Source organism: Pectinophora gossypiella, chromosome 5 (assembly GCF_024362695.1).
Source record: "Pectinophora gossypiella chromosome 5, ilPecGoss1.1, whole genome shotgun sequence".
Classification (NCBI taxonomy): Eukaryota; Metazoa; Arthropoda; class Insecta; order Lepidoptera; family Gelechiidae; genus Pectinophora; species Pectinophora gossypiella.
The window spans coordinates 8,415,015-8,440,741 of record NC_065408.1 but is presented as its reverse complement, the minus strand read 5'-3'; the positions used below and the strand labels follow the sequence as shown (position 1 = coordinate 8,440,741).

At 38.9% G+C, this 25,727-nt stretch overlaps 2 protein-coding genes across 6 annotated transcripts; one reads left to right on the top strand and one right to left on the bottom strand.

Annotated features, from left to right (window-relative positions):
• Nucleotides 1-221: 221 nt before the first annotated feature.
• LOC126366731 (pickpocket protein 28-like) lies at nt 222-5,832 on the top strand. Of its 3 annotated transcripts, none has more exons than XM_050009962.1 (11): nt 222-544; nt 646-743; nt 906-966; nt 1,050-1,227; nt 1,390-1,535; nt 1,618-1,723; nt 1,805-2,074; nt 2,923-3,101; nt 3,802-3,908; nt 4,914-5,097; nt 5,665-5,832. In XM_050009962.1, exons 1-11 carry the CDS (start codon nt 366-368, stop codon nt 5,774-5,776), a joined length of 1,620 nt encoding a protein of 539 aa, XP_049865919.1. In that variant the 5' UTR covers nt 222-365; the 3' UTR covers nt 5,777-5,832. The 3 variants fall into 3 exon arrangements, with proteins under 3 accessions (XP_049865919.1, XP_049865917.1, XP_049865918.1); XM_050009960.1 differs by having other exon boundaries at nt 223-544; nt 864-966; XM_050009961.1 differs by having other exon boundaries at nt 224-544; nt 864-966; nt 1,805-2,081; nt 2,963-3,101.
• LOC126366723 (polyamine-transporting ATPase 13A3-like) lies at nt 5,829-25,458 on the bottom strand. Of its 3 annotated transcripts, none has more exons than XM_050009939.1 (20): nt 25,246-25,458; nt 21,696-21,923; nt 21,137-21,368; nt 20,742-20,946; nt 18,763-18,976; nt 18,184-18,314; nt 17,764-17,946; nt 17,239-17,427; nt 16,144-16,356; nt 14,932-15,069; nt 14,134-14,247; nt 13,483-13,756; nt 13,038-13,183; nt 12,250-12,373; nt 11,785-11,946; nt 11,062-11,216; nt 10,533-10,756; nt 9,797-9,945; nt 9,194-9,381; nt 5,829-8,561 (listed from the first exon to the last, which is right to left on the bottom strand). In XM_050009939.1, exons 1-20 carry the CDS (start codon nt 25,277-25,279, stop codon nt 8,421-8,423), a joined length of 3,444 nt encoding a protein of 1,147 aa, XP_049865896.1. In that variant the 5' UTR covers nt 25,280-25,458; the 3' UTR covers nt 5,829-8,420. The 3 variants fall into 3 exon arrangements, with proteins under 3 accessions (XP_049865896.1, XP_049865897.1, XP_049865895.1); XM_050009940.1 differs by having other exon boundaries at nt 21,696-21,911; XM_050009938.1 differs by lacking the exon at nt 25,246-25,458 and adding an exon at nt 22,634-22,921.
• Between the last annotated feature and the right edge of the window lie 269 nt (nt 25,459-25,727).

Here is a 25,727-nt window from a genome sequence, read left to right as displayed (position 1 = left end):
ATAGAGATAGGTATATATCTTGTCCGATCTCTTAAGAGTGTGAACGGTTGGATGTATCATTTTAAACATGGTAAAAATAGGAATAGTCTTTTAGGAATATTTTCCAAACATCTAGCGATTGCTATTAATTTATTCAACCACCGCTCCAGTTTTATCTTTAATGGTAATCGTGAGAAGGTAGCATATTCACCAACACCAATCATTTTGATTGTGTTGATTTCATTAGTAAAAACGTTGCTGACACGGTTACATATGACCTCACGCAACGGGTGGTCGATATTACTGATATTATCTGTGTTAGCGTGATTTAGTCGCATGTCAGTGTTGACTGACTTCGTATCAATAGAAAAAATGTGAAACCAACAATGAAGGTTTACCCCGAAACTTCTACGAAAAATAGTCGACTGCGGTCTAAAAGCTCTGATGGAGGTGGGCTATCGTTGTTGGCCACTAGTCTTCGTCATCAGACGACTGAGTTCTTCAACAACTCTACCTTGCATGGCGTCCGTTACATCGCGGAGAAAGAACGACCTTTCTGTGAAAAGTATGTATATTGTTGTATTCATGATCACTAAATGAATTGCGTGCGATGCTATGAATCACATACTTCTTATGGGTGGTTGTTCAATACTTGTTGTATTGCAGGTTCATGTGGTTTAGTTTTACCGCAGTAGGAGCTGTCACCACTTGTATCATCATTGTCAGCTTGTGGGAGAAGTTTCAAACAAATCCTACCATTACCGGTAAACATTGAATTTCATATGATTCATTAGTAACCTACCTACGTTAGTTAGCGATTGCGGTGAGCCAAATTTCTGTCATGTTTTAATGTGTTGTTGCAACATTTGTGGTTTCCAAAACAGGTTTGGACACAGACTTCCATAACTGGGACGTTCCGTTTCCAGCTGTTACGATATGTGATATGAACCCTGTCGACGATGAATTATTACAAGAGTATATCGAACGGTAAGCAGTAATTGATTACTACTTACTGAACTTATATATTTACCTTGCGTCCGATGGCCTTTGAGTTTCTCGTTATCTTCTAGCACGTGGGGGTCAAACCCGCCGGCTCGAGCAGCAGACATGTTGCGATGGCTGACCACACTCAGCTACCAGTCCATTGCTGAGCAAGCACCAGAATTCGTGACAGACAATGACTTATTGGCGGTTGGTGAGAACGAAGCTGGTGAACCCAAGTTGAATCCTAGAGACGCGGTTTTTAGCGTAAGCAGAACAAATTGAATACCTTATAGGTATTATTGATACCTATGCTTTATGAAAGATAGTTCTAGTCATACTTTTACTTCTTCTCGTATGGGTTATGAGGTAGAATACCAGCCTTATTAATACTTAACTACTACTATACTATATTTTTACTTTTTATAGATTGTTCGCCGCTGTGAGACTTTGTTCTACGATTGCGAATGGAAAGGGGATTCGGAAGAATGTTGTGATTTATTAGTGCCTGTCTTCACAGAGATGGGGTTTTGTTACGCTTTCAATTCACGTCATGCCGAAAAGACGTGGCCATGGTAAAAAACTAAGATATAAAATTTGCTTCTGTCAGATAATTCAGTAATGTTCAAGAGTTCGCAAGTATTGTTATGGTTCCAGGCAGTCTGAAACACAGATCGAGGCATTCACAGAAGCGTTTATTCATGAAACAGACGCGAAGTGGTCGTTCATGTTTAATTCATACCGCAACGATACGATTATCGACGTACGTATTAAAAAGTATTTCTCACGTTTTTTTCCGCTGTCAAAGATACAGCTATTATACTTAACGCACTGTTTCTCATAGATCTATATTCATTCGACGGAGGAAATGGCAGGACTAGAGTTGAGTGCACAACATTCGTGGGACCGCCGCGTGGAGAAAGTCTCATTTTCCGTGAAGCACACGTACACTACAGAGGACGCTCGTCAACTGTCTATTCGTCAAAGGAGATGTGTATTTGCGGATGAACTGCCTCTAGAAACGTCCAACATTTATACGTATTCCGCTTGTATGCGCCAGTGTCGTATGCAGAGGAGCAGGTCCTTTTGCAAATGTGTGCCACATTTCTATCCGGTAATACGTAAGTGTGATTAGCTTTCATATTTAAATGCTTTAATACCTTCTAGGTATTTAAATTCTGTGTCTTTAGTTAACGTGCCCTCCGAAGCACGGAATCATCTTACTTTTTCGGACAATCAGGTGATTCAAGCCTGAAAAGTCCTTACCAAACAAAGGACAGTCTCACAAAGTGATTTCGACAAATGTCGCCATCGGGAATCGAACCTCTAGATCGTGAGCCTAACGCTCTAACCACTAGACCACGGAGGCTGTGTGTTAAGCTGTTGGTTCCGGCTATTAGCCGTAAAAACACATCCACCAACCCGCATTGGAGCAGCGTGGTGGAATATGCTCCATACCCCCTCCGGTTGATTGAAGTGGGGCCTGTGCCCAGCAGTGGGACGTATATAGGCTGTTTATGTTATGTGTTATGTCTTTAGTTAAAGCCCAACGCGCGCGGAAACAGCATTAGTTCTCCAGGTCGTATATTTTTTCACGCGTTCGTATACAAATACGCTCGTCAGTACGTAATGCTCGCACTTCGCGGTACCACCTCTGTGTGTATTGGGCTCGATGCGTAACAGTCCTTAAACGCATTCTATGTGGGGTCGGCACAACACGCCTTCCATTCATCTCTGTCAATAATCTACTGAGGTGACTCATTCCTTTCGTTAACATAATAATCTTTCTTAACACAATCCATCCCCACTTTGTAAGGTCGTTCCTTATCCCTATTTCCATCCATATTAATATGTGTTATTCCTTTCCATGATGGCGTTTGCATATCGATCGCGTTGCAATGAGTCAACGTTTTTGAATACGCGTTAAATAGTTCAAGCCTATTGGCGTATCGCTTGCTACAGGTGAAGGAGACTGCTTTGTTTGACTGTTGGAATGTTGCAGCCGGTTACAGGGTGTGCACTTTAAGCGAGCTAGAATGCATAGCGAAGTACGAGGCCGCTATCACTGACGTTACCAAGTGTACCTGCGAGCTCGGCTGCTCGCATACAGTCTACGAAGTCGAGAAACTCACCGAGATTGAGTGAGAAACGTTACTATGCTCTTACCTTTTTTATTATCAGTTTATTTATTTATTTATAATAGGTTCGCGTTTGACCATAATCTCACCTGATGGTAAGTTCTGATGTGGCTTAAGTTAAACGCTTATTTAATAAATGTCTACCTATTCAATCTCGTATTGAAGATACCAATATTGTAATTAGTTGCTTTAATTATTGGTCGATATGTACGGTCACGAGCATTAATATGGTATACACTTTGGTACCATGTCACATTAACTTTTCTGACAAATTGAACTGTAAGTCTCGCTAAATGTCAAATATGTTAGTGCGACAGAGTCCTTATGGGTACATTATATTGCTCATGACTGTACTATTAGATAAATAACGTAACGTAACAGAATACTTCATTGCACAAACAGGAAATACAAAACAAAAGAGAAATAGAAAGAGTACAATATGCGGCGTTATAGCTAAGTAGCAATAGCTACGTACAATATATTAAGCTATGATTAATGCTTTAGTCTCTACTTCCTCATCGTTATATGTACCTAATACACTTTATTAAGGTAAAAAACTTAGCACGTTGCATCATTAATCATTAACTAGGGGGCAAAGAGTGTGCCACCCAGAGGGCCCGACAGGTTTCTTACTCTCCGGTAATAATATTTTATGGATTTTGAATCGTTGAAATAGGAATGTAAAACTGTCATTATTTTTCAGTACGGGGAAAGGCAGTGGTGCAACAACGTCTCTCGAAACTGAATTCGTGTCGTGGCCTATGGTCCGATACAAACGTGAGGTGCTCTTCGGCTGGGTGGATCTACTGGGTAAGCGGTTTTCCTTCTAACTTATGTATATTTATAAAGGGAAATCATGTGCAAATAATTGTAATAACCATTAGAGCGTCACAGGAAACGTATATTAGTAAATGTTAATTTTTGACGAGTTTCAGTTACCTTTGTACGATAATAGCTATTTAATTAGGTAGGTACTACTTCACGCTACCTATATCTATTCTTTACCATATTATACAGGGTGTTAGTGACATCGTAATGAATACTGAGGGGGATGATTCAGACCATGATTCTGAGTTAATATCAAGTGGAATTTTTCGTCGCTAAATTCATGAAAATTTTCGTTTTTTTTTTAATATTTTCTGTTCCATACTTTTGTGACGGAAAATTTAACTTGATATCAACTCAGAATCATGGTTTGAATCATCCCTCAAAGTTTTCGTTACGATGTCACTAACACCATATCAAGAGTCAGAAATGCTGGCCAATGTCCGGACTACACTGATTTTACATGTTTTTCTAACTTTATAGAAAACGTCACCATCAACACATCAGAAAATGTCTTCAATCATTTTTTATGATCGCTGGACTGACGTGACAAATCTTTCAGCATTCCTCAGACAAAGTTTCAAGTCAGGCCTATTTCGTCGTTTAAATGAAAACGACAACGGTCTCTATGGTCCACCGGTTGAGCGTTGGGCTGACGGTCACGGGTTCGAATTCCGGTGGGGACATATCACAAAAATCACTGTTGTGATCCCTGGTTTGGTTAAGACATTACAGACTGATCACCCGGTCTGAAATTAAGATGATGCTTGCTTCCGAAGGCACGTGAAGCCGTTGATCCCGGCTGCTACTGTACTGATGTAAGTACGTAGTCGGTGCATGAGCCACGTCAAGGGGCTTTGGCGGCTCAATAACAACCTTGAGACGAGGGTTGTTGAGGTTGGTAATGTATCTCACAAGTACTCACCAACCCACACGATACAAGTGTCCTTAGATTAATCGCCGATGAAGAATAATCCCTTTCTGTCATAGTCTCCTTCGGTGGCATAGCGGGTCTTTTCCTGGGCTTCTCTCTGCTATCGGGCGTGGAGTTGGTGTACTACTTTACACTGAGAGCGTGCTGTGCCGCGGCCCGTGATGGTAACATGTTGAGGCAGGAAAGGGCCCAGAGGCTTGCTCAGCCTAAACCGCCGCATGATCTTAGTCTCGTGCCTTGGTTGGTATAACTTTTTTGATAATTTAATTGTTCACTTAATTGGGGTTGTTCTCAGTAGCTGCCTATTGATAGGCCACAATAACCTATCGATAGTTTGTCATCATCTCAGGCCTTTACATCTTTATCAAATGATTCAAACAGCGTTTCTGTGGCAGTTATGTCATAGATCATCTAATGTAGCTGGTGGGGGGTAATATACATTTAAGCTACGTTTAAGCATAGAATTAAGGAACAATACTACGTATAGAACGGCAACTCTCCGCTCCCCGCCAGCGTCTGAGCTAGGTATACCTCACCCCCCGAACATAAGTTTAGACGTCTTAAATGCGCGTGTATGATAACGTCAATGTATGATGTCCGTATAAAACGAGGTTGTTTTGTATGAAGCGTCCGGAGTGTGGTTAAGTTCCATGTATTAGTGGGCGAGCCTTTTGCCATTAACCGGCAAATATTCAAACTTATTCGCGTTACTATTCGGCTGATCCGAAGATTAGGATCTACTGTGTTGTCACCGCATTCAATAAGTAACATGCGGTGAAAGTAATGTGTATTGTTTACAATGTGTAGGTGGAGGCAGCCTCCCGCGCCGCGCAGCGCCCGGCCCCTCGTCGTGCGAGCTAAGGACTCACAACCACCACAGTATTCACCGCCTCCAGGGTACAATACATATCTCCCCTGAACGTTTCCCAATCAAACCTTACATCATATTTCTAATGAATAATAAAACAAACTTTCTCGAACCATTAACGTTTATTTATTTCTGGTCACATCGATTCTAAAGTTGTCGCAATTAGTAAAAATTGTATCGAACTACATTATCGTGAGAATTGGATACAAAACATTTAACAAGTTCCAAATATTCGAGAAATACCAAGACATTCACCGTAACAAATATGTATACTTAAGTCGAAAACCTACAATAATGCAGTTCAATAAATAACAGGTTCAAAATGTGTTCACAATAGTAAAACGTCTCGCTTGAATAATACCATTTCTCAAATTAAGTATATTTAAGTATTGTTACGATGTTGTAACCGAAGTGACTAACTAAACAAAAGAAGCACCAAACATCTAAGTACTTACTAAATAATAGGAATGGAACATAGCCCTGATTTAATTACACTATACATGATGAACTAGCGTTCACTTACTAATTATTTGCTACGACAATTGACAACCTATGAAAATCATTGATCTTAAAGGAATCTGATGAGGACGATTTTGGCTTAATTTAATAATTCTAAAACTCGTATGTTTTCACAATAAAATTTAAATTTACGAATATGCCACTATAAAAATAAATTCCAATAACGTTGTACCTTAACATTGTTGCTAACTAATCAAACTTTGGCGTAATAATACATTCTTTCCGAGTATAGTGACTCACAGTCAAGGACCAGACGATGGAACATGATAGCGTAATGTTAATGATGTTCTTAACAAGACCATTATCTTTACGATTTTAAATAGTTTTTATAAATATAATTAACGTTTTATAGTTTAGCACAAATTCAGAGGTATAGTAGATTCTGTAATACTTTTGTGGGACAACATGTAGTTGATTCTAAGTTATATTACGAATAATATCAACTTTATCTGGAAATATAATTTATATAATAAGTACAATAATTTAGGAAGATTGTGCTACATCGAGGTGTTTTACTAACTACACTGGTAGTAATTATGTTCAAAGGGGATAAAAGGCTGGGCCGAGTTTTAAAAATATATTAGATTCAATGTAGCAAAACCTTGTACATATTTTTGTGCACATATTTATGTCTTTTATGATAATGATATAATAATACAGCCTAATGATTTTCTTTACGAATAAAGTGTGGTATTGTCGATACACTCATCGCTACTATGTTAGTCATGTGTAACGAAAACGTTTACCATCACTCGGTGATTAAACTATCTATTTTAGTAACTACATCACAAACGAATGAGCACAGAGCAGTAAGTACTGTAAATGAAGTACATCATACCAGTAAATGCGAAGCGATGACGGATGTTGCCTAGTTGCAAAAACATCACTGGCCCGCAAAAAGTTACTCTTTACCATTACGTCACTCATGTATGGAGATCAAAAGGTATGAGTTACAATCATTTAATTACCTAAATATTATTACGTTATTGCTTACTTAATTGCATTCGATCAAAACCCCTTTTTGCAGACCAGCTTTTTCAATCATCAAACTATTTTGTATCGTGTATAAAATAAATTAAGTAGCTTTTCACTTAACCACGTACGTAAGTTGATTTAGGGGGAATAATAAACGATATTTATCTAAGGCAAAATAATTTATAAAAAATAAAAATACAAAAGAGTTGTATAAATAAATTATTCAAAGGTAACTGGAGAGAAGAGCAATTAACGCCCCTCGACATTTAAAACTGTCTACGATTATTGCCTTTTACATCGCAATAGGATTAAAACTACACATTGTTTGTTATTATAACTAAAAACCTACGGCTTCAGAGGCCGAAAACGGAACTACTTTTAAAACAAAATAGCACAGGAATCGACAGGAGTCGTGCCTATCCTGAGCCGTAGTTAGGTGTGTCCACGCACTGCATCACTGAATGACGACCGAATTCATCAAACAGGACAGAAATAGTATCAATAACGAAATTAATTAATTTCGAAGATAATTAGCTAACCTTGCGCGTTACTTCTCTATCACCTGTAACAGGCTATCACTAGAATATAGATGCTACACGAGCACAGCCGTGAAGCGTGGTCTTTTTGAACCAGCCGCAAGGATAGTAACACTGGAAAACGGCGAGAAGTTCATATTCTTATTAAAAGTTAGCTTTACACATCAATACAATTTGTTTAGAAAGCCGAACAACGGCACGCGACCGGCAAATTATTGGACAATTTCGATAGTAAAAGTGGTAGATTGGGGCAAATTTTTCAGACAATCTTTTAAACTTCCTTACGTTAGCTTTTGGTTCCGTGCGGCTGAGACCAATGAGTCCGCACTTCGCGGTGACAAGCGATTCACCTCTCGTTTACTCGTAACGAGTGATACGTAGTACCGCGCGCTGAGCGTCGAGAGCGTTTTCACATTATCAAACACGATATCGTTACCAGACACCGACGCGGGACAAGTTAAATGCATGAAACAGGATGCTGTGACGTGAAAGGTGCCTTTCACATCGCACCAAGACCGGGGTTTGAATCCAATATTTTCATACACATTACGTTGCCCGCTATCGGAGTGTTCGACAGCGTCGTAGGTAATGTGAAAACGCTGTCGTCATCAGCTGAGTGGGGGGCGCGGGTGTGGCGGGCGGTGCGGGGCGCGCGGGGCGGCGCGTCAGCAGAGGTGCGCGGGCGAGTGCGGCGGCCACAGCGGGCACGCCGCCTCCGCCTCCGCCGCCGCCTCCTCCTTGTCCGAGCAGCGCCGCCGCACCAGGCGGAACACCGAGCACAGCTTCTCCGTGTCCGAGAGAGTCGCCTGCGAGACAAGTCAAATATCCAGTAACGTTGCAATTGCAATACCACTACATAATACATCTCAGCATAAACGACTATTGCGCAAGTAATGCCTTTTAGAGTATTTTTACAAATGTGGCTTGTGTGTGTTGTGGTGGCAGTGGCTGCAAGTTCTTTGATTACTTGTGGCTCTGCCTACCCCATTAGGGATTACGGGCGTGAGTTTATGTATGTATGTTTACAAATGTCCGGTACCAGTCCTGGATGGCTAGTGAGGTTTACTTATGTATCTTATGTATGACTGTAAAATACTGTCACATAAATTATTTCTTTGCGCATAATTTTGACAAAATATGTATATAGCATTTTTACTTGTTTGTCGATTGTAGTAAATTCACGGCCGATAATTACCGTTATTAGTTGTTGTCTAACTGGAATGACCTAGTATTTACGACATATTTCAAAAAATTAACTGATGACTAATGTCCAAGATAAAACAAACAGGATACTCAGTTGTCAGTTCTTTACTATTTCATAATGCAACATGCTCGGCAGCATACCTGTGCGTGTCTCTTTTTATAATTAGAAGACAACTATACTGCGCGTCAACTACAGTTGTGGCAAAACAGAAAAAATAACATGATAAAAACTCACCTCTATAGCTATAGCCAAGACGAGATGCAGCACAGGGATGAGCAGCACATAGACACGGAATATAGACTGCTCCTTATTCAAAGGGTCCATCACTATCACCTCCATGAAGTCGGCCAGCCACTTCCATGGAGCCAGGAGGCAGACTATCACAAACACCGACTGCAGTAGCAGGGTGATTACCATATAATCTGTGGGCAAATTTGTTACTTAGATTATTCTAATTTATGTGGTCTTTTTTGACAAACCCGTTCAGAAATCGCATGGCCAATACTATACAGCTCAACAATACCCATTGCAATGGAAACATACATAACATAAACAACCTATATACGTCCCACAGGCCTTCCTTCAGTCAACCGGAGGGGGTATAGAGCTACGCTGCTTCACTAAGGGTTGGTGGAAATGTTTTGGCTAATAGCCCGGCTTAACGTGCCTTCCGAAGCACGGAATCATCGGTCAATCAGGTGATTCAAGCCTGCAATGTCCTTACTAAACGAAGGAACAATGTCCCCATCGGGATTGAACCCGGAACTCCTGATCGTGAGCCCAACGCTCTAACCCTAGACCACTGAGGCATTTAAAAACATTTAGTTAAATACTTACAATTGGCACAGAATGGTTGCCGGAAGGGCCAGCCTTTCGCATAAACGCAAGCCATGATGAGGTATTGGAACGCAGAAACTATGAATATGACTGTATTCTCCCAGCACAACACTTGCTCTGTTTTCGCGTCTCCTTGCACTGGTGAGTACCTGAAATATTACATTTATGTCAAGTAAGTGTTATGGGTAAAATGAATTTCACCTCTTCAGCACGAAATGAGTGCTTTTCTTGTATTTAAACAGTGAGGAAAAGCGCGTTTTATTCTCTTTTGAGACAAAATAGCTTTTGCATTATATACTCGAATTTAACTATGGGATAAGATCAATGGAACATAGTCATACAGCCTGATCTACAGTGTAAACTCGGCGCTTAATAGGTGGATTATATATTATATTGTATGTTATTTACTGATATTTAAGTTCATATATTGTAAATTATATGAAATCACTAGTAAAGTTTAACTATAAGAATCGGCCAATCACCGCGAGGGAGAAAGGGAATTTTCTCTCTCGCACGCTGTGTTTGCTCGATTCCGCACGTCTCCGCTCCGCTTCAGTCGAAACGTACCAGGAGAGAGAAGAAAGAAGGAGCGAAGAGTTTTAAGATATTTACTACGTAAAATCACTCTCTATAAAATCGTGTTCCATAAAGTCGGCTCACGAATGAAACTATAAACTATGGTACAAAACTTGTGGCCAGCGAATATATCTATATTATAAGCAGTCATGTGACGTACCAGGGCTGCAAGTGCAGTAGTCTGACGGCGGCGACCTGCAGCAGCAGCACGAGCGACACCTGCGCCACCAGCGGCAGCAGCGACGACGCCGCCACCAGCGACACCGGCGGCGACGTCCGCGTCAGTACAGTACCGGGACCCGCGCGACCCAGCGACAGCGCCAGCAGCGTCGTCAGCACCAAATCGATGTACAGGAACTGATAGTTGCCCAGGATCGAGTAATACTGCAAATAAATACGTCAATGTAATATCAGTTTTCAAAGTTTATAGCTAGAAGAAAACGTTTCAGCACCATTGTCGTAACTAAAAGTCACACACGAAGGCCGGTCGCACTTTAAACGTGTTTTCGTACGCATTCGTCTCATAAGAACATACAAAATCATAGCCAAACTTGCAAGTACGACGCAAGCGCGCGCACTGTTGTTGTGGACAAGATTGATAGTGAAAACGCGTCCTACGTGCGACCGGCCTAAAGTTAGCAGCAATTCGCAATATATTCTGGATATAACATTATATTGCTCATACTTACATTGTATAATATGAGTATAGAGAAGAACTGTATGAAGGAGTAGAGAGCCATATACTTGAAGATGGCGAAGGAGGTGCTGAGCGCGCACCGACCTTCCAGCGCCAACAGCTTCACGCACCGAATGTTCTGCTCTTGAGACGTGAACGGTGCTGCCACTGCAAAGACAAATAGAATATTATTTAGTATCTAAAATACTAAAGATGAACGCTGAGATGCACACGCGTCGAAGTCATCGAATTTTACGGCAAAATGCTGGTCGTGCGGCGCGGATAGATGTGCGACGTTGCATACGTTTCAACATTTCTAAAATGGGATGACTTCTACGTGTGACGCTCCTGCAATGCGTCTGGGCATGAGTATATCTTTAGCGATACTTCCACAAAAACGGAGAGAAGGGGAGACGAACGGTGACATGCGGAATCAACCAATCACAACGTGCGAGAGCGTCAAGACGATCTGTCCGTGTCTGATAGAGCTAATTGGTCAATTCTTGCATATATAAACATTTGTCTCTCTCTCCACTCCGCTTTGGTGGAAACATGTTTCCACTAGAAACCCACTGGTGTGGAGTAGAGAGTTGCCATTCTATACGTAGTATTGTTCCTTATTCTATGCTTATGTGTAAAAACTCAGGGCGGGTTACATCCACTGCTCCTAGCAATCCAAATAATTAACTTTAAGATTTGAAACTCATTACAATACTGTTATGTATATGAGGAGTACCTGAAGCATCAGCCTCGGAGAGCGATATCCCGACGTGCGCGGCCTTGAGCGCGCCGCAGTCGTTGGCGCCATCGCCGCACATGCCCACGATGAAGCCTTCGCCTTGCAACGCCGTGATCAGTTGCGTCTTCTGATCAGGTCCAAACCGCCCAAATATCATGCCTGCAATTGTTTCCTCAATGTAAAAAGTACCCCTTGATGAACAAAACATCTGAAATTCCACCTGAAGCAAATCAGATCCGAAAGTTTTATCAATTTTGAAGGTTTCAATATGGCACGAAAGTCGGGCAGGTCCGGTTTCTTATCACGTGACCATTTGTTTGGTATAAATCATACCAAAGGCAAAGCCGCTGTTATTACACTTGCTGTTAAACAGTCTGGGTCTATCTGCCTGATAGGTTACGGATAGTCTATCAGACAATTATCGCAAGACAAAGAAAAAGCCTTTATTTTATCATATCTTACCTTTGTTAAGGATAATTGGCATAAACTCGGGATAATGTGTTCGGATGATGGACCAAGTTTTTCCTTCCATTGCTATAGCATAGGAATCCACGGACATTTTTGGCGGGCCTCCATCACCAACAACCTGGAAAATAAAAGTAAATCTTAAGACATTCATGTAAGGTGAAAAGTGCATATATCGTAATTTGTGTTGTGAATAACGCATCAAGTAAGCTTGATAGGTATTATTGTATATACGAATATAGACGATAGCTTTCCAACACAATACTCTCGATTCGGGCAACCACTAACTTGATTGGACAAGACTAAAACTAGCTTTATCTCTTTCTTGCACTTGTAAGTGAAGGACGGCAATAGTTTAAGAGCTGTCAAACTAAAATTAGATTGTGTCCGCCAGAATTAACACCGATGTTCTGTCATACGAACAATAAATCTATCAATTTAATTTACCTAACTTTATAACACGAACCATGAATAAAAACATTCATAGACACTATGAGCATCAATAGTTTTTCTTTAGTTATTGTAATGTGGTGGACCCAACTAGTTGACCAGCTGGTTCCGCCTATAACCAACAGATGACGCGCACAGCATTTACTGCAGTCCTAGAACGCGCTAACGAAGCTTGCACAGCGCGACGCACATATACAATTTCCAACATAACACCATTCGATCGTCGATTTTTAGCCACTACCTACTTGTAACTAGCGGGGTACTATGCTCAGTTCGGTACCCCGGCAAATACCCTTTGGCGGCAGCGCACTTTTCGCCCCCAACATAGCACTTACTTCCATACAGAGCGGCGGGCGGTTGTCGATGACCGGCAGTTGCGGTTGCGTCTGCGGCTGCCCGGCGGTGATCAACAGCAGCTTCTGGTGCGGCTGTACCATGAAACAGCCTCGCGCCACCGACATCGCCGTCATTATATTGTCTCCTGTTTGACATCAAACATGATATGTACTTCTAAAAGTTATTGGGGTTTCAATGTATTACTATTATTGGATAAAAATAAGGAACCATAATTGCTTCGTTTATTAACCTCTAATGTGTCTAAGTCGATCAGCTTTCCGGTAGACAAGAAGTTAAGATTTTTATGTATTACATTATGCTTGAAAGATCGCGAGTGGAAATCTGTTATTCGAGCTTACATCCCAATAAGGGATAAAAGGACTAGAAGAAGAAGACATTATGGCCGGCTTGCGAATAAGAACAATACATAAAATTACAACTAACCTGTCACCATAACCTGCTTCATATTAGCCTCGTGAAGCTCCTTGATCACTTGAGTGGTTTCTGGCTTTAGGCTATTTTGCATGACTAGAAAGCCTAGGAAGGCCATATCGCACTCGAGTGTGTCTCTCTTGATCCTTTGAGCGTCCATCCACTTCATCTTACGCTCCAACTTCTTGTGGGCGAGACCTATGACGCGGAACCCATTGGAAGTGTACTCGTGAAGAACTGAACTGAAATTCTCTGGCAGAGTGTCTGGCGAACACATGCCTGCTACCTGGAGATAGATGAATTTGGGTTAAGTTAGAAGAAAAAAATACATACAGTATGCTGGTTTACAAGGTGTGGATGTATTTTTTTGTATCTTTTCTTCAAACACAATGGCGATTGAATGAGATGTGATTATGAAAAATGTTTTCCTGACGTCAGTATTTCGTTTCAAATTAATTTAGGTTTGTTGCTGTTTATTCAAATCAAATATACTACTTATTGCACATAAACAAAACATTCAAATATTTATAAAACATTTAGCAACAGTACAAATGGGCTTATTCTGTGTAAAATGTGAAAAGAAATGTATTGTTTTAACGAATGTTTTCGTAATACGTGTTTTAACTAATTATTAATTGACATTATTGATTCCACACCCTTTACCTTTTCGGGGGCACCCTTTACAAAGTACACCATCTGCGGTTGCCCCAGTACTCGGGCAATAACGCCCATAGATTGCTGGGATGATGAGAAGTGGAATCGCCGCAGCAAACCGACCTTGAAAATAAAACAAACCTTTTTTAACCAGTTCTACGTTTAGTCGATAGCTCTTCTTTGTTTGCTAGAAATAATATAATGTAACGGTTTACATACTAAGCAACTCTTAAGCTACTGCCTTATAAGTTGGAATATGATGTATACCTGCCAGGGGTGGAAACTGATTCCATGGTTATAAGTACTCAAAATAACAAAACCCTCTAAATAACTCAGTATTTACTGACCAAATTTCTAGAAGACTGACCCTTTGTCCGTCAATTTTATATCTTTTGTTTATTAAGAAAAAAAAAATACGTAAAAGATTACGAGGAGTGGAAATCTGTTATTCAAGCCATACATCCCAACAAGGTTTAGAAGAAGAGGACACGCCATATAAACCATCTTGGGTTTGGAAAACTAAATATCCTCTTCTTCTATCGTATGGATTGTGAGGTGGAGTACTAACGTCATCAACCCTGGTGTCAGGTTTACTATTGAGCCGCCAAAGGCCCCTAACATGGCTCATGTAACGAGTACTTACTTACATCAGTAAGTAGTAACCGGAACCAATAGAGTACTTTAGTATCATAAGTATGTAAGCCACTACTCAATGGGAAAGAATAACCACGTTTTTGTCACATTCTGTTTATAGAGCCTTCTGATGGCAACGAATAATACAGTTACATAGTTTCCAGTTCAATTTACCTCATAAGGCATCTCCATAGTAAACGGATCATAATTGTCCAGGTTCTGCAAGTCCTCATCCCGCGTGGTGGCGGGCTTGACGATAGCCGGAGTCAGATGATCGTATCTCGTGTTCTCTGGTCCCGGCTCTTCCAATACCTGTCGAGATAACAATAGCTTATCAAGATTCCACGCCACAAACGCTTCAAGGTCACTGATAAGACTCTTGACATTGTGACTAAAGAAATATGAGTAAACGTTCGCGGAATCATTTGGCAAAAACTTTGGGAAGTGTCGACGAGTATTGCGTCAACGGTGACGTCATTCCGAATACGTTCCAAGAATTCTTCGGTGCCTTGTTTTTCAATTGAACCATTTTAACAAACCACTTAACCTAAATAGTTGTATTGTGCTTGTGAATAACTACTAAATATGTCATCATTGCATGATTAGATGGCATTCAATCAATGGTTACAACTTTATTGAATGAGAAAATATGTTTACTGTATTTTCACTACCCATTTATTGGGAACCAACTTCACTATATTCAGTATTATACAATGTTGAGAAGTCATGCAGATTTTAAGTAAAATGAAGTTTATATCTCGATAGGTAAGAGACATATGTGTTTTACATTCGGTCAAGAATAGAACTGCAAAACGTTTGTGTGAGGCTATAATTATATTAGACCGAATTAACCGGCAATATTACCATTAGTCATGGAAAATACATATTGATGCTGATTCCTGTAGACACCATCTAATTTTATTTTAAGTTATACCTGTCATTTTCTTATCCGCCGAAAAGGAAAGGGTCGGATAAGCGATAGGCATAAAATTTATGGAACACACGTCAATTTTAGGAAGGAATTTTAAAATCCTCCCATTTATATATGGCCAATAACCCGACAGAATTAAGTTAACAGTACACGTCAAAGGGGTTGCATACCAGCGACATGCCTATTTTATTCGCCCGGGTTATTCATTCGTTTTAAAATTAACAGTTAAAACGACAGCTATAACTTAAAAAAAAATTCCGCTGCTAGCCAGAGACCTCTCAAAGGATACTATACTAACAGAAAGAATCAGACTCGGACGGGAAAAGCCGGGAAGAGCGTGATAATCATTATATCACAGTCCACACACTCTAGGTCTAGGTTACACGTCCTTTGTGAGTTTCCCTAACCACAGGTAAGTGCCATAAAAACAAAATTCCTTTATAGAAAGAACTTACCCACTGAGTGAACTCAAACATTTTCAGATCTAACGGGTCGCCTTTGAGTTGCCCCTGTATGCTGGTAAGATCGTGGCAGGAAGCGAGTGCTTGTACCAGCGGACTCTTCAGTGGAAGCATGTTGACGTCCACCACACAACGCCCAAAGCGCTCGCCGGAACAAGCGGGAATCACCGCGTATAAGTCCAGGCCGTCTTCTGTTAGAGTTCCAGTCTGAAACGTCATATAAGTACTTTTCCCTTATACAGACTTTTCACGGCTTTCCGAGGGAAGTTATCACAGCAATATAACCAATCCCAATAAGACTTCTGCTCGTGTATGGATCATATATATAGATTCATCAAATTATCGTTCTTCTGAATTATTGTACTTTAGATAGATAACATAAATATTATTCTATACACAGTATAAATATGTATTTTTTCAGAATGAAAGACTATAACACTAAAGTTTATTTTAAAGTTTGTTGATATATTTTGTGAAGAGCTGATGACTAAACTAAGTTCAAAAGTATGAATCAACAATAAATAAATATATGTAATTATTATTATAATTTCTAGTGAGAAAATGATACATTTATGTTCTTGTTATGAATATAGTATATATAGTTCATTGTTCAAATAGTCATTGCCCACTAAAATATGACTCAAGTAGTTGTTTGGAATATATTTTGTGGTAATAATGTAGGTAACGTGGGCATCATAAACAAGCAAATATGAACACAAATATCCCAGAAAACGCAAAATGATATTACTGAGATGGTTGGTTCAATGGATTTTTCTATTTAAAATGTACCTTTGAAGAAAACATGGAGCATGTATCATATTACTTGACTAAAAATTGATAATGATATCCAAGTCTCAACTGCCTCGGTAGCATGATGCAAGCATATCGCCCGTTTTGCGACATATGAAGCAACCCTATTGGCTACGCGTTAAATAAACCTAATCTATTGGATTAATTACCGCGTCGCGCGCGGTATGCGGTTGCCCTATTGTGAAGCTGTTATTGTCTACCCACTATAGCATACGTATTTGTTTTTCCTAGGTACGTGGATAACTTAAAACCAATACCAGTCTTCCAACCAGGACTGACCTTATCGAAGCACATGACCTGCAGCTTGCCGCAGATGATGATGCGCGGCGGCGACACGCAGAAGATCTTGTTCCTGCGCAAGCGCTGCTGGCTGTACACGATGCCAGCGGTCATGGCGGCCGGCAGCGCGGGCGGCACTACGATCGTTATAATGTCCAACGTGCGCAGAAGGATTGTGCCGATCTCGCTCTGTATAAATAAGTATGAATTATTACACTCCTTCTGGGACAGTCGGGTAAAAACAGAATATAAATATTTTCTTATTTATCCCCATCCCACTAGCAAAGACATTCGATTAATCTGTCCAACTTTCTCGGATCTGGTGCGAATAGTGTCTTTCAAAAACCTATTTAGGAATCTATTAAGACTACTGCTTGAGCCGATGGATCGTTACAAAATGTAACTAATATTTATGTAATGTTGGTATATGATCCATACCCCTCCGCTAGTTTAAGGGGGGAGGCCTGTGCCCATATTTGTTAATAAAAAAGCAAAAAGGAAAAGCCAATACCTCAATCTACTCACCCCTCTCTGAATATAAAGCAGAATGGAGTATCCCATTCCGATAGCGGCAATGACTGCCATGAAGATGACGAACTTAGCAGCGTCCTTGTAGAATTGGAACTGAAACTCCCTGGAGAACAGGATACTCTTGATCAACTCTCCTTTGGCTGTGTAAAATCCAGTGCGCACCACTTTCGCCAATACCTATAAATTACAAATTAGCTTTCATTTCGGAAAATTCTCAATCCACACATATGCGCTACCACGGCACCAGAAGTGTTCCGGACCGGGATTTTGTTAGAGTTAGCGTGTTCACATAATAATAAATCACGGATTGGCGAGGTGTCAAACATATCGATAAACGATACTTTTATGTTGATAGGGCGAACTCAAACAATACTATCGAAAGAAGAATCGATTATCACCATTTGAAATGTTTACCTGATTGTTGCCGTAAAATCTCGTCTGAATCACGTGGGTCCCAGCGAAAAGCGTATGTCTTTTGTGCATTTCAGTGGAATATGGGTCCGGAGACAAGCATGGAGGTCCTTTCACAACCGGTACACTTTCACCTACAAAACACAATATACACGTTAGATTACACAGAAACTTTAAACATTAAACGAGTACTGAAGACGATTCCCGCATTATCGAAGAGGAACTTTCGTTCGTGACTATATAAATCGGGATAACTTTTTAAAATTCAGAAGAATCCCATGTTTATAATGCAGTTTTACAAATCATTCAAAGGAGATAATCGATAGCAAAGGCAGGGATGTGCGATTTCCTAAAGAATCCCTACGTCAATATCAGTCTATGTGCGACTTCCGCAACACTGTCAATGATCCCACGGACATTGCAAATCAGTAAGCATCAAGACGTCGCAGGGTTGGCTGGCAGATGTGCTGTTACTGTCCACAGGGAAACAGTACCCGCACATCTGCCGGCACTAGGCTACTGGCGTTCACGACTCGTCGCGACTAGAGCGCGAAGGTCTCACTGTCACTGTACATGACTTACCAGTGAGCATGCTCTCATCGACGATGCAGGTGCCAGTAAGCAACATGGCATCGCAGGGCATGACACATCCGTCGGGCGGCAGCACCAACACGTCACCAGGAACCAGGCGGCTGGCATTCACCACGCACTCCTCGCGACCGGAACGAGACGGTCTCAATACTGTCACTGTGAACGCGCTAGTCGTGCCCGCCATCTTGTGCAGGTTTATGCTCATCTGTTGATGGAACAAATGTAACATATTGACTGTTTGTGTATTTACGGTGTTTTGCACAGTAGAAGAGAAGGTACAAGGCAATGCTAAGGGCTCAATAGCCCCAAAGTATCTGGGATCCAATCCTGACAAATCTCAGATTAAACTTGACAAGTTCAAGGGAAGATACCGGACTTGGAGCAACCAAAATCATATCCATAGTAGAATAAGATTGACAATGATCAGCATAAAAAAAGTTAAAAGGCGGATCTATACCTTTGTGGTTTTATGTGGCAATTCAATTTTAAACGATTCAATTTCAGCCATTCAATTCAAGCACCTAATCAATAAACATATTGATCTATCCTTCGGAGGGCACGTACCTAAATTATTATCAATCAATGTCAATTTATTGTAAATTACATCGAGAGATTTGTGAAGTAAAGAAAAACAACATACGTAATATACTATGCCTATTTCCCATTGGGTTAGGCAGAGACTACGGAATCCCACTTGTTATCTTGATATACGAATACCTACCACTTTCACTTCATCCAATCTCATCAAACTCTTCATACATGCTCGGTTAAAAGTACTTTTGATCAAAGACAAAACGGTTATAAATAAATAAACGGCAGGATGCACCGACGCGATGTTGCAGACTTTAGCAAAACGTATCATAACACTAAATGACAATACAGACTAGATTTTCTCATGACAAAGTGTTATTGACAAACGGTCACGGAAAATTTAATTTTAGTGCTTGATGTAACCTAACACCCTCCTAAACAACATAGCATCACGCCGCATTCCCGAAGAGGTAGGCAGAGGTGTATAGCACAATCACTCCTCACCAGCTATGTTTAGTTCCCATTATTTCAATACTTCCTAAATGGAGGAAATAACAGTCCATCTTAAAGTACCATAACGCTTAAAGATTACGGTAAACATATTGCTGAAACCTGCGTAAGCTAAAGACAACTTGTCCTATAAAATTACAGGAAAACACCAGGGTTAGTAAACCTTTGAATGGGCAATCCCTACTATAATATACATGCGAAAATCTGTCTGTCTGTCTGTTAAGCTTTCACACCAAAACTACTAAGCCTATTTTGATGAAATTTGGCACAGATATAGATTAGACCTTGGGAAAGAACACAGGGTACATTTTAAATTATTTAGGCGTGGAGTAAACTTGCCATGCGCGATAACCGGAATCCACGCGAAAGGAGACGCAGGCAGATAGCTAGTATGTTCATTAAGGAATAGAGCATTAATTATGCGATATCTGTTCCAAGTAGTGCATTTAAGGTAGGTACTAGTATATAGGTTTATTATTAATATTTTTTACCGTAAATCGTGACTAAACGACACCTTATGTAAATAAAGACAAGAGGATAATTCGAGAACAACTTGACCATAAAAACATAATAACATGTGGAAATTCCACCTGGTCATTCAAGCTACAAGGTAAACCTTATAACACGAACACTTATAATACCTTCGAGGCGCCACTTGTTTCATACATATTATTATACGTCTATGCAATAGTATAAAGGATATTGGTGTTATCCTGTTATATTTTATACAATGATTAATTTACATAATATAAAAATGAATTGCTGTTCGTCAGTCTCTCTAAAACTTGAGAATGGCTGGGCCGATTTAGCTGATTTTGGTTTGAAATGCTTGTCGTACTCCAGGGAAGGTTTAAATGGTGGGAAAATATGGAAAAAGGGGGTAAGAAGCTCACCGGGTCACCTAGTATACTATAGAACAAATAGCTTACCTGCTTCGTCTGGTAGAGGGCCATCATGCAAGATGCAGTGGACAACAGGAACACACACGTCGCATACTGATAGTATTCGTCCAAAGACCACAGTATGATCGAGAACACTTGAAACAGGTAGAACGGGTTGAATACTTCGTTCACGAACAGTGTCCAGTAGCTCTTCACTTCTACTTCCACAGAATTCGGTCCATACAGTTTTATCCTAAAAGCATAAATGTTTATAACAACTGGTTATGGGTATAATCGATTTGATTAAAAATTGGAATAGGACGAACCCGGGGAAAGGCGTACTTAAGCTACTTGCGAAATACTGGTACATCCTACATCGATATAATCGACGTCCACGCGGAAGACATTGCAGATGGAAAGCTGGTTGAAAATATTTTACTTACAGTTCATTTTGCTGCCTCTTGTTGATTCCACAGTTGTTTTCCATTAGCAAAGTAATTGTCATTTTCTCGTTCAGTGCTACAACATTGACGAAAGACCCATGATCGTGGAGCCAAATGTACCGACTATGTTGGTAGGTAAAGAAACGCAATTTATTTTCTCTGTGGGTTGAAAGATTCAAGTCCATTTCAGTTACTTTTTCCATATTGAAAGCCTTTTCTGCGGCATCCGTTACTGAAAACAATAATCCATGTTAATTAAATGATTCAATAGCTTTGAAAATAATCGATAGAACGGAAACAATCTAATACAAAGCAAACAGGAAATTAAACACGAGGCTCCGAAAGATCTAGATATAAGTGATAAATACAGCATTCGGTAAAATTAAACAAGTTACGTATAAACACAACAAGCGCCGTATGAAAGATAAGATATAGTGTGTAATACTTGTATAACCAATTATGTAGATCACGGATCACGTCATTATATCTATTACGAAAAACTATCATTTAAAGATCAAACAGTCTGTATTAAACAGCCAAGAAATATTCCTGTACTTACTGCACACTTCTTCAGCCGTTCTCAAACTGCATTTTAGGTATTTGAAGCGGTTGAATGACGGATAGCAAGCCAGAAAAAAATATGGCAGGCCACATAGCGCAATGCATATGCTGTGGAATATAGCCGCGCGCAATTTGGAGTATTTGAAGCCGTATATTTTGATGAGCTGGTCGTCCTGGGTATTCTCGAGTATCTGCCATTGCGCTTCGCCGATAACTTCGTATTCGTCTGTAACATAAAGCAAACGGTCTGCAATCCTAACCGGGGATACCTGTTGGGCGTTGATGATAACACTGTGTTTGCATTGCCCGCACCTTATCGTTATATAAACATGAATATTCTATCATACATTAGCGATACTAAATGAAACCTAGCATACCTGCAAGATACGAAATAGGAAATGTATTATTTTTCTATTTTTATCCCAATACATAAATCAATAACATCTTATACCAAAAAAAGGATGTAACCTTATATCAAGGATCTATATTCAGATTATATAAGGTAAATTGAAAATAATAAAGCATTTTCCTGCATATCTAGATAACGATTACTATAGGGAATCCCTACCTTCGTAAAATTTAAAATTCTCTTACAATAATCAATACAAGATTTATTATTTAGTTCGATATTTCTTTGAGATTGGCATTCTATTAAGTAAAACTACAATACATTGATGTACTGTAGTTTACCATACGAAATTATTTATTTATGAAAATAAGATTTACAAATCTAAACAAATAACTATGTGTCTAGTTTCTAAAACTATATTACGAATATTACAGCTATGTTTTCTACGTCTACAAATAACATCAAAGTATACCGCAACTCAGTAAACAACTCAATTCAGTAAAGTGTATTTTACAATTTAGGTATCTAACATTCACCTAATATAGTTTTAACTGGCATATATTCAGTGGATCAATAAAAAAACCTACCATATGGCTTAGAAGGAATGGAACACACATAAGCATCAGCGGAAGCTTTACATGCTGAACACATCCAAACAAGTTTACAGTTTTCTAATTCAGAAATATTTGGACACTTGTTATCAGAATAAGACTGGCTATTCACTACATCCTCTCCACATGTTTCACATTTGACAGCCATGATGTAATGTCACATAATGTCGAACACAAGAAATATATTTGACAATGCTTGTTTCTGAGCAGCGAAACAAGACATTACAGCTAGAGACCGAGTTGCACACTGAGGGTCTTAGGCAATAATAGAATATCAAGAAATTAGTTTCCTTTAAGTTTAATGTGCATATTTCCTTATAGAAAACAAGAAACCATTAAAAATTGAAGGAAGTTTGTGATTTATGGGTCAGCAGTTTGAGGACGTAGAGGGAGCACTCTATGCCCCACGAAACTCCACAAAATAAAACTAATCCTACAAGGCTAAGAATGTTAAAGGTACTATCTACAAAAAAAGTTTTAAGGTTCTTTAACATAACATAACAAGTACTTTATTGCACAAACACGAAATACAAAACAAAAGAGAAAAGAGTACAATAGGCGGCCTTATTGCTAAGTAGCAATCTCTTTCAGGCAACCTTAGAGAGACATTTAATATTAATCTTTCAAGAAAGATTAAAAACAAGTGCTTCCTTTGTCCAGCAGTAGGACGACACAGACTAGAAGGGGAAAGCATTCAAGATAAAGACAGACACTCCTCACACCCATAATTCTTAACAGGGTGGGCAAAACCACAAGTCACAAGTAGAAGTCCTAAGATGAATAAACTTACACAAACTAGAAACAATATATTAGATAACAATAGGTTTATGCAATAATGAACAAGTTTTAATAAAAATTAATTAAAACTTGTCCATCAACTATCAACATTTACAAAAAAAAATGTTTTAATAAAAAATGAAACCAATTATTTAAAACAGTATTTGAGACTTTTTAATGTCTCTGTAAAATCTGAATTTCAAGAGATATTGTTTAGGAAACCCTATCTGTATGCATTTAAGATTTAAACATGATTGTTCCAGACATTTCCCATGCCTGGTACGACGCAAATTGTTTCATGGTTTTTTTTTGTTATCTTATCAGGAAGTAGACAATATTTATGAATTTGTGGTATCGTTTGAAACTAGCAAGCAAATCTATGATTATGACAGTACTGCAGTAACTAGTGAGCCAAAATCAAGCAATATAAAAGCTAACCCAATAATACTAGCTAACTACGGCACACTATGCATAACTTTGTGAAATGTAGACTATGATGAAAAATGCATTGATGCACATTAATACTTTAATGATACCCTAATCAAGTATGAAAAATAAACATATTTTTAATGAAAATAAGGTGATTCTGCTGATTTTATCAAGTGAATGTATGCAATAATGTAGGACAATTTTTGAGAACATTATTAAATGTGCAAACACATTGTGCCATCACCACACATAATAAAAATAAACACACAAATGCAGATTAATAAAAATATAAAAGTTTAACCACATATATAATATATCATCTTAATAAAGACATATTACAATTTTAAAAGGATTGATAAAAGAGAATAGTTGTGTGTTTATATTTATTCCAACAGTATCCCCGGTAAAGCAATGAGTGCATGTAAATAGAAACATAATTAATCATTCAGCTGCAGAAACTTCATGCCATCATCAATCTCAATCATCAAAACAGTTAATCTCTAGAGTATGAGATAGATTTATAATGAGCATCATAAAGATTCAACAACCGAGTATTAACCTCTTGACCACCATTAAAGTAATAACATAATAAAGGACAATATTGAATTCAGCAAATTAATGCTCATTTCTATCAAATTTAATCTCCACTGATGGTCAAAGGGTAATGGCATTAATGTCTAAGTGGGAAGTGCTCATATTAATATTGGCATTGAATATTATCAATAGTGTCTAGTAAACAAATAATAGTTGACATGAAAAGACAAACCTAATGGAAATGACCCTTTAAACAGGCATATTATCAAGGTTATTAGTTTAACAACAGAAGATGCAGAGGATATTGCTTCATTAATTCTAATATGTTAAGGACTCCCAATAAATGTTCGTATTTTAAATGTTCCATATTGAATTGACAATATATTGTTGCATAATATTTTAAAATAAAAGCCCGATTTCTACTCATTCATACTATCTGCATAATTATGACATGCTACATTTGATGAGGCTGTTTATAATTTTTCATGGCATTTTTTTATAAGTACCAATATTTTTCCACTGTGTGTGGAATTATGCAGTATTGAGATTAAAATTATTTATAATTGCCAAAAACCATAAGTAAATTACAGTCCAAACAGGATAACAGTACATTCTGGAACTCTTTTCAATTACTTAGAAGATTTCAGTATGTTTTTTTGCCAGAAATGGTTAATTTGTTGAGTAATAGGTTAAAATACAAGGCCTTCTGACAGACACTTTGCAATACGCAAAATACTTTTCCTTAGAGTGCAAGTGCCTCTCGTTCATGTAATTGATAATTTGTGGAATTCTTTGCTCATGGTTATGTGAGTCATACAATTTAATCAAGTGTTCAAGATTGTACTTACCATTGGCGACGGTGGCACTGATCGAGTTCGGCATTCCCGCAGAAACTATTTTATACTTATGAAACGAAAAACTTAAGGCATATTACCGAGATGTTACTGTTAAAATAAAATGTGATTATAACCGATGCTACCTCATTGCAAATACGTTGTGGGAATTCATAAAACCTAACAAAATCACACTGCTCACATCACACTTTCAAGAACATGAATGAGAATGAGTGATTGCATAGACTAAATAGAGGAACGTCAATTGTAGTTTTAATTATCAGTCATTCAGTATGGATAATGGGTTAATAATATTCTGCCAATCGTAACGCGAAGAAGAGGTTTAAGGTTAAAAATACCTGTTTGTCTTATAGTCAACATTGTACAAGAAAACACTTTTGGTATCATAATAAAATTATCTTATGAAAATGTATTGTACTAATCGCCTTTTATTCCCTATAGTTTAACCATAGACAACCTGATATTAAAATCTTCGG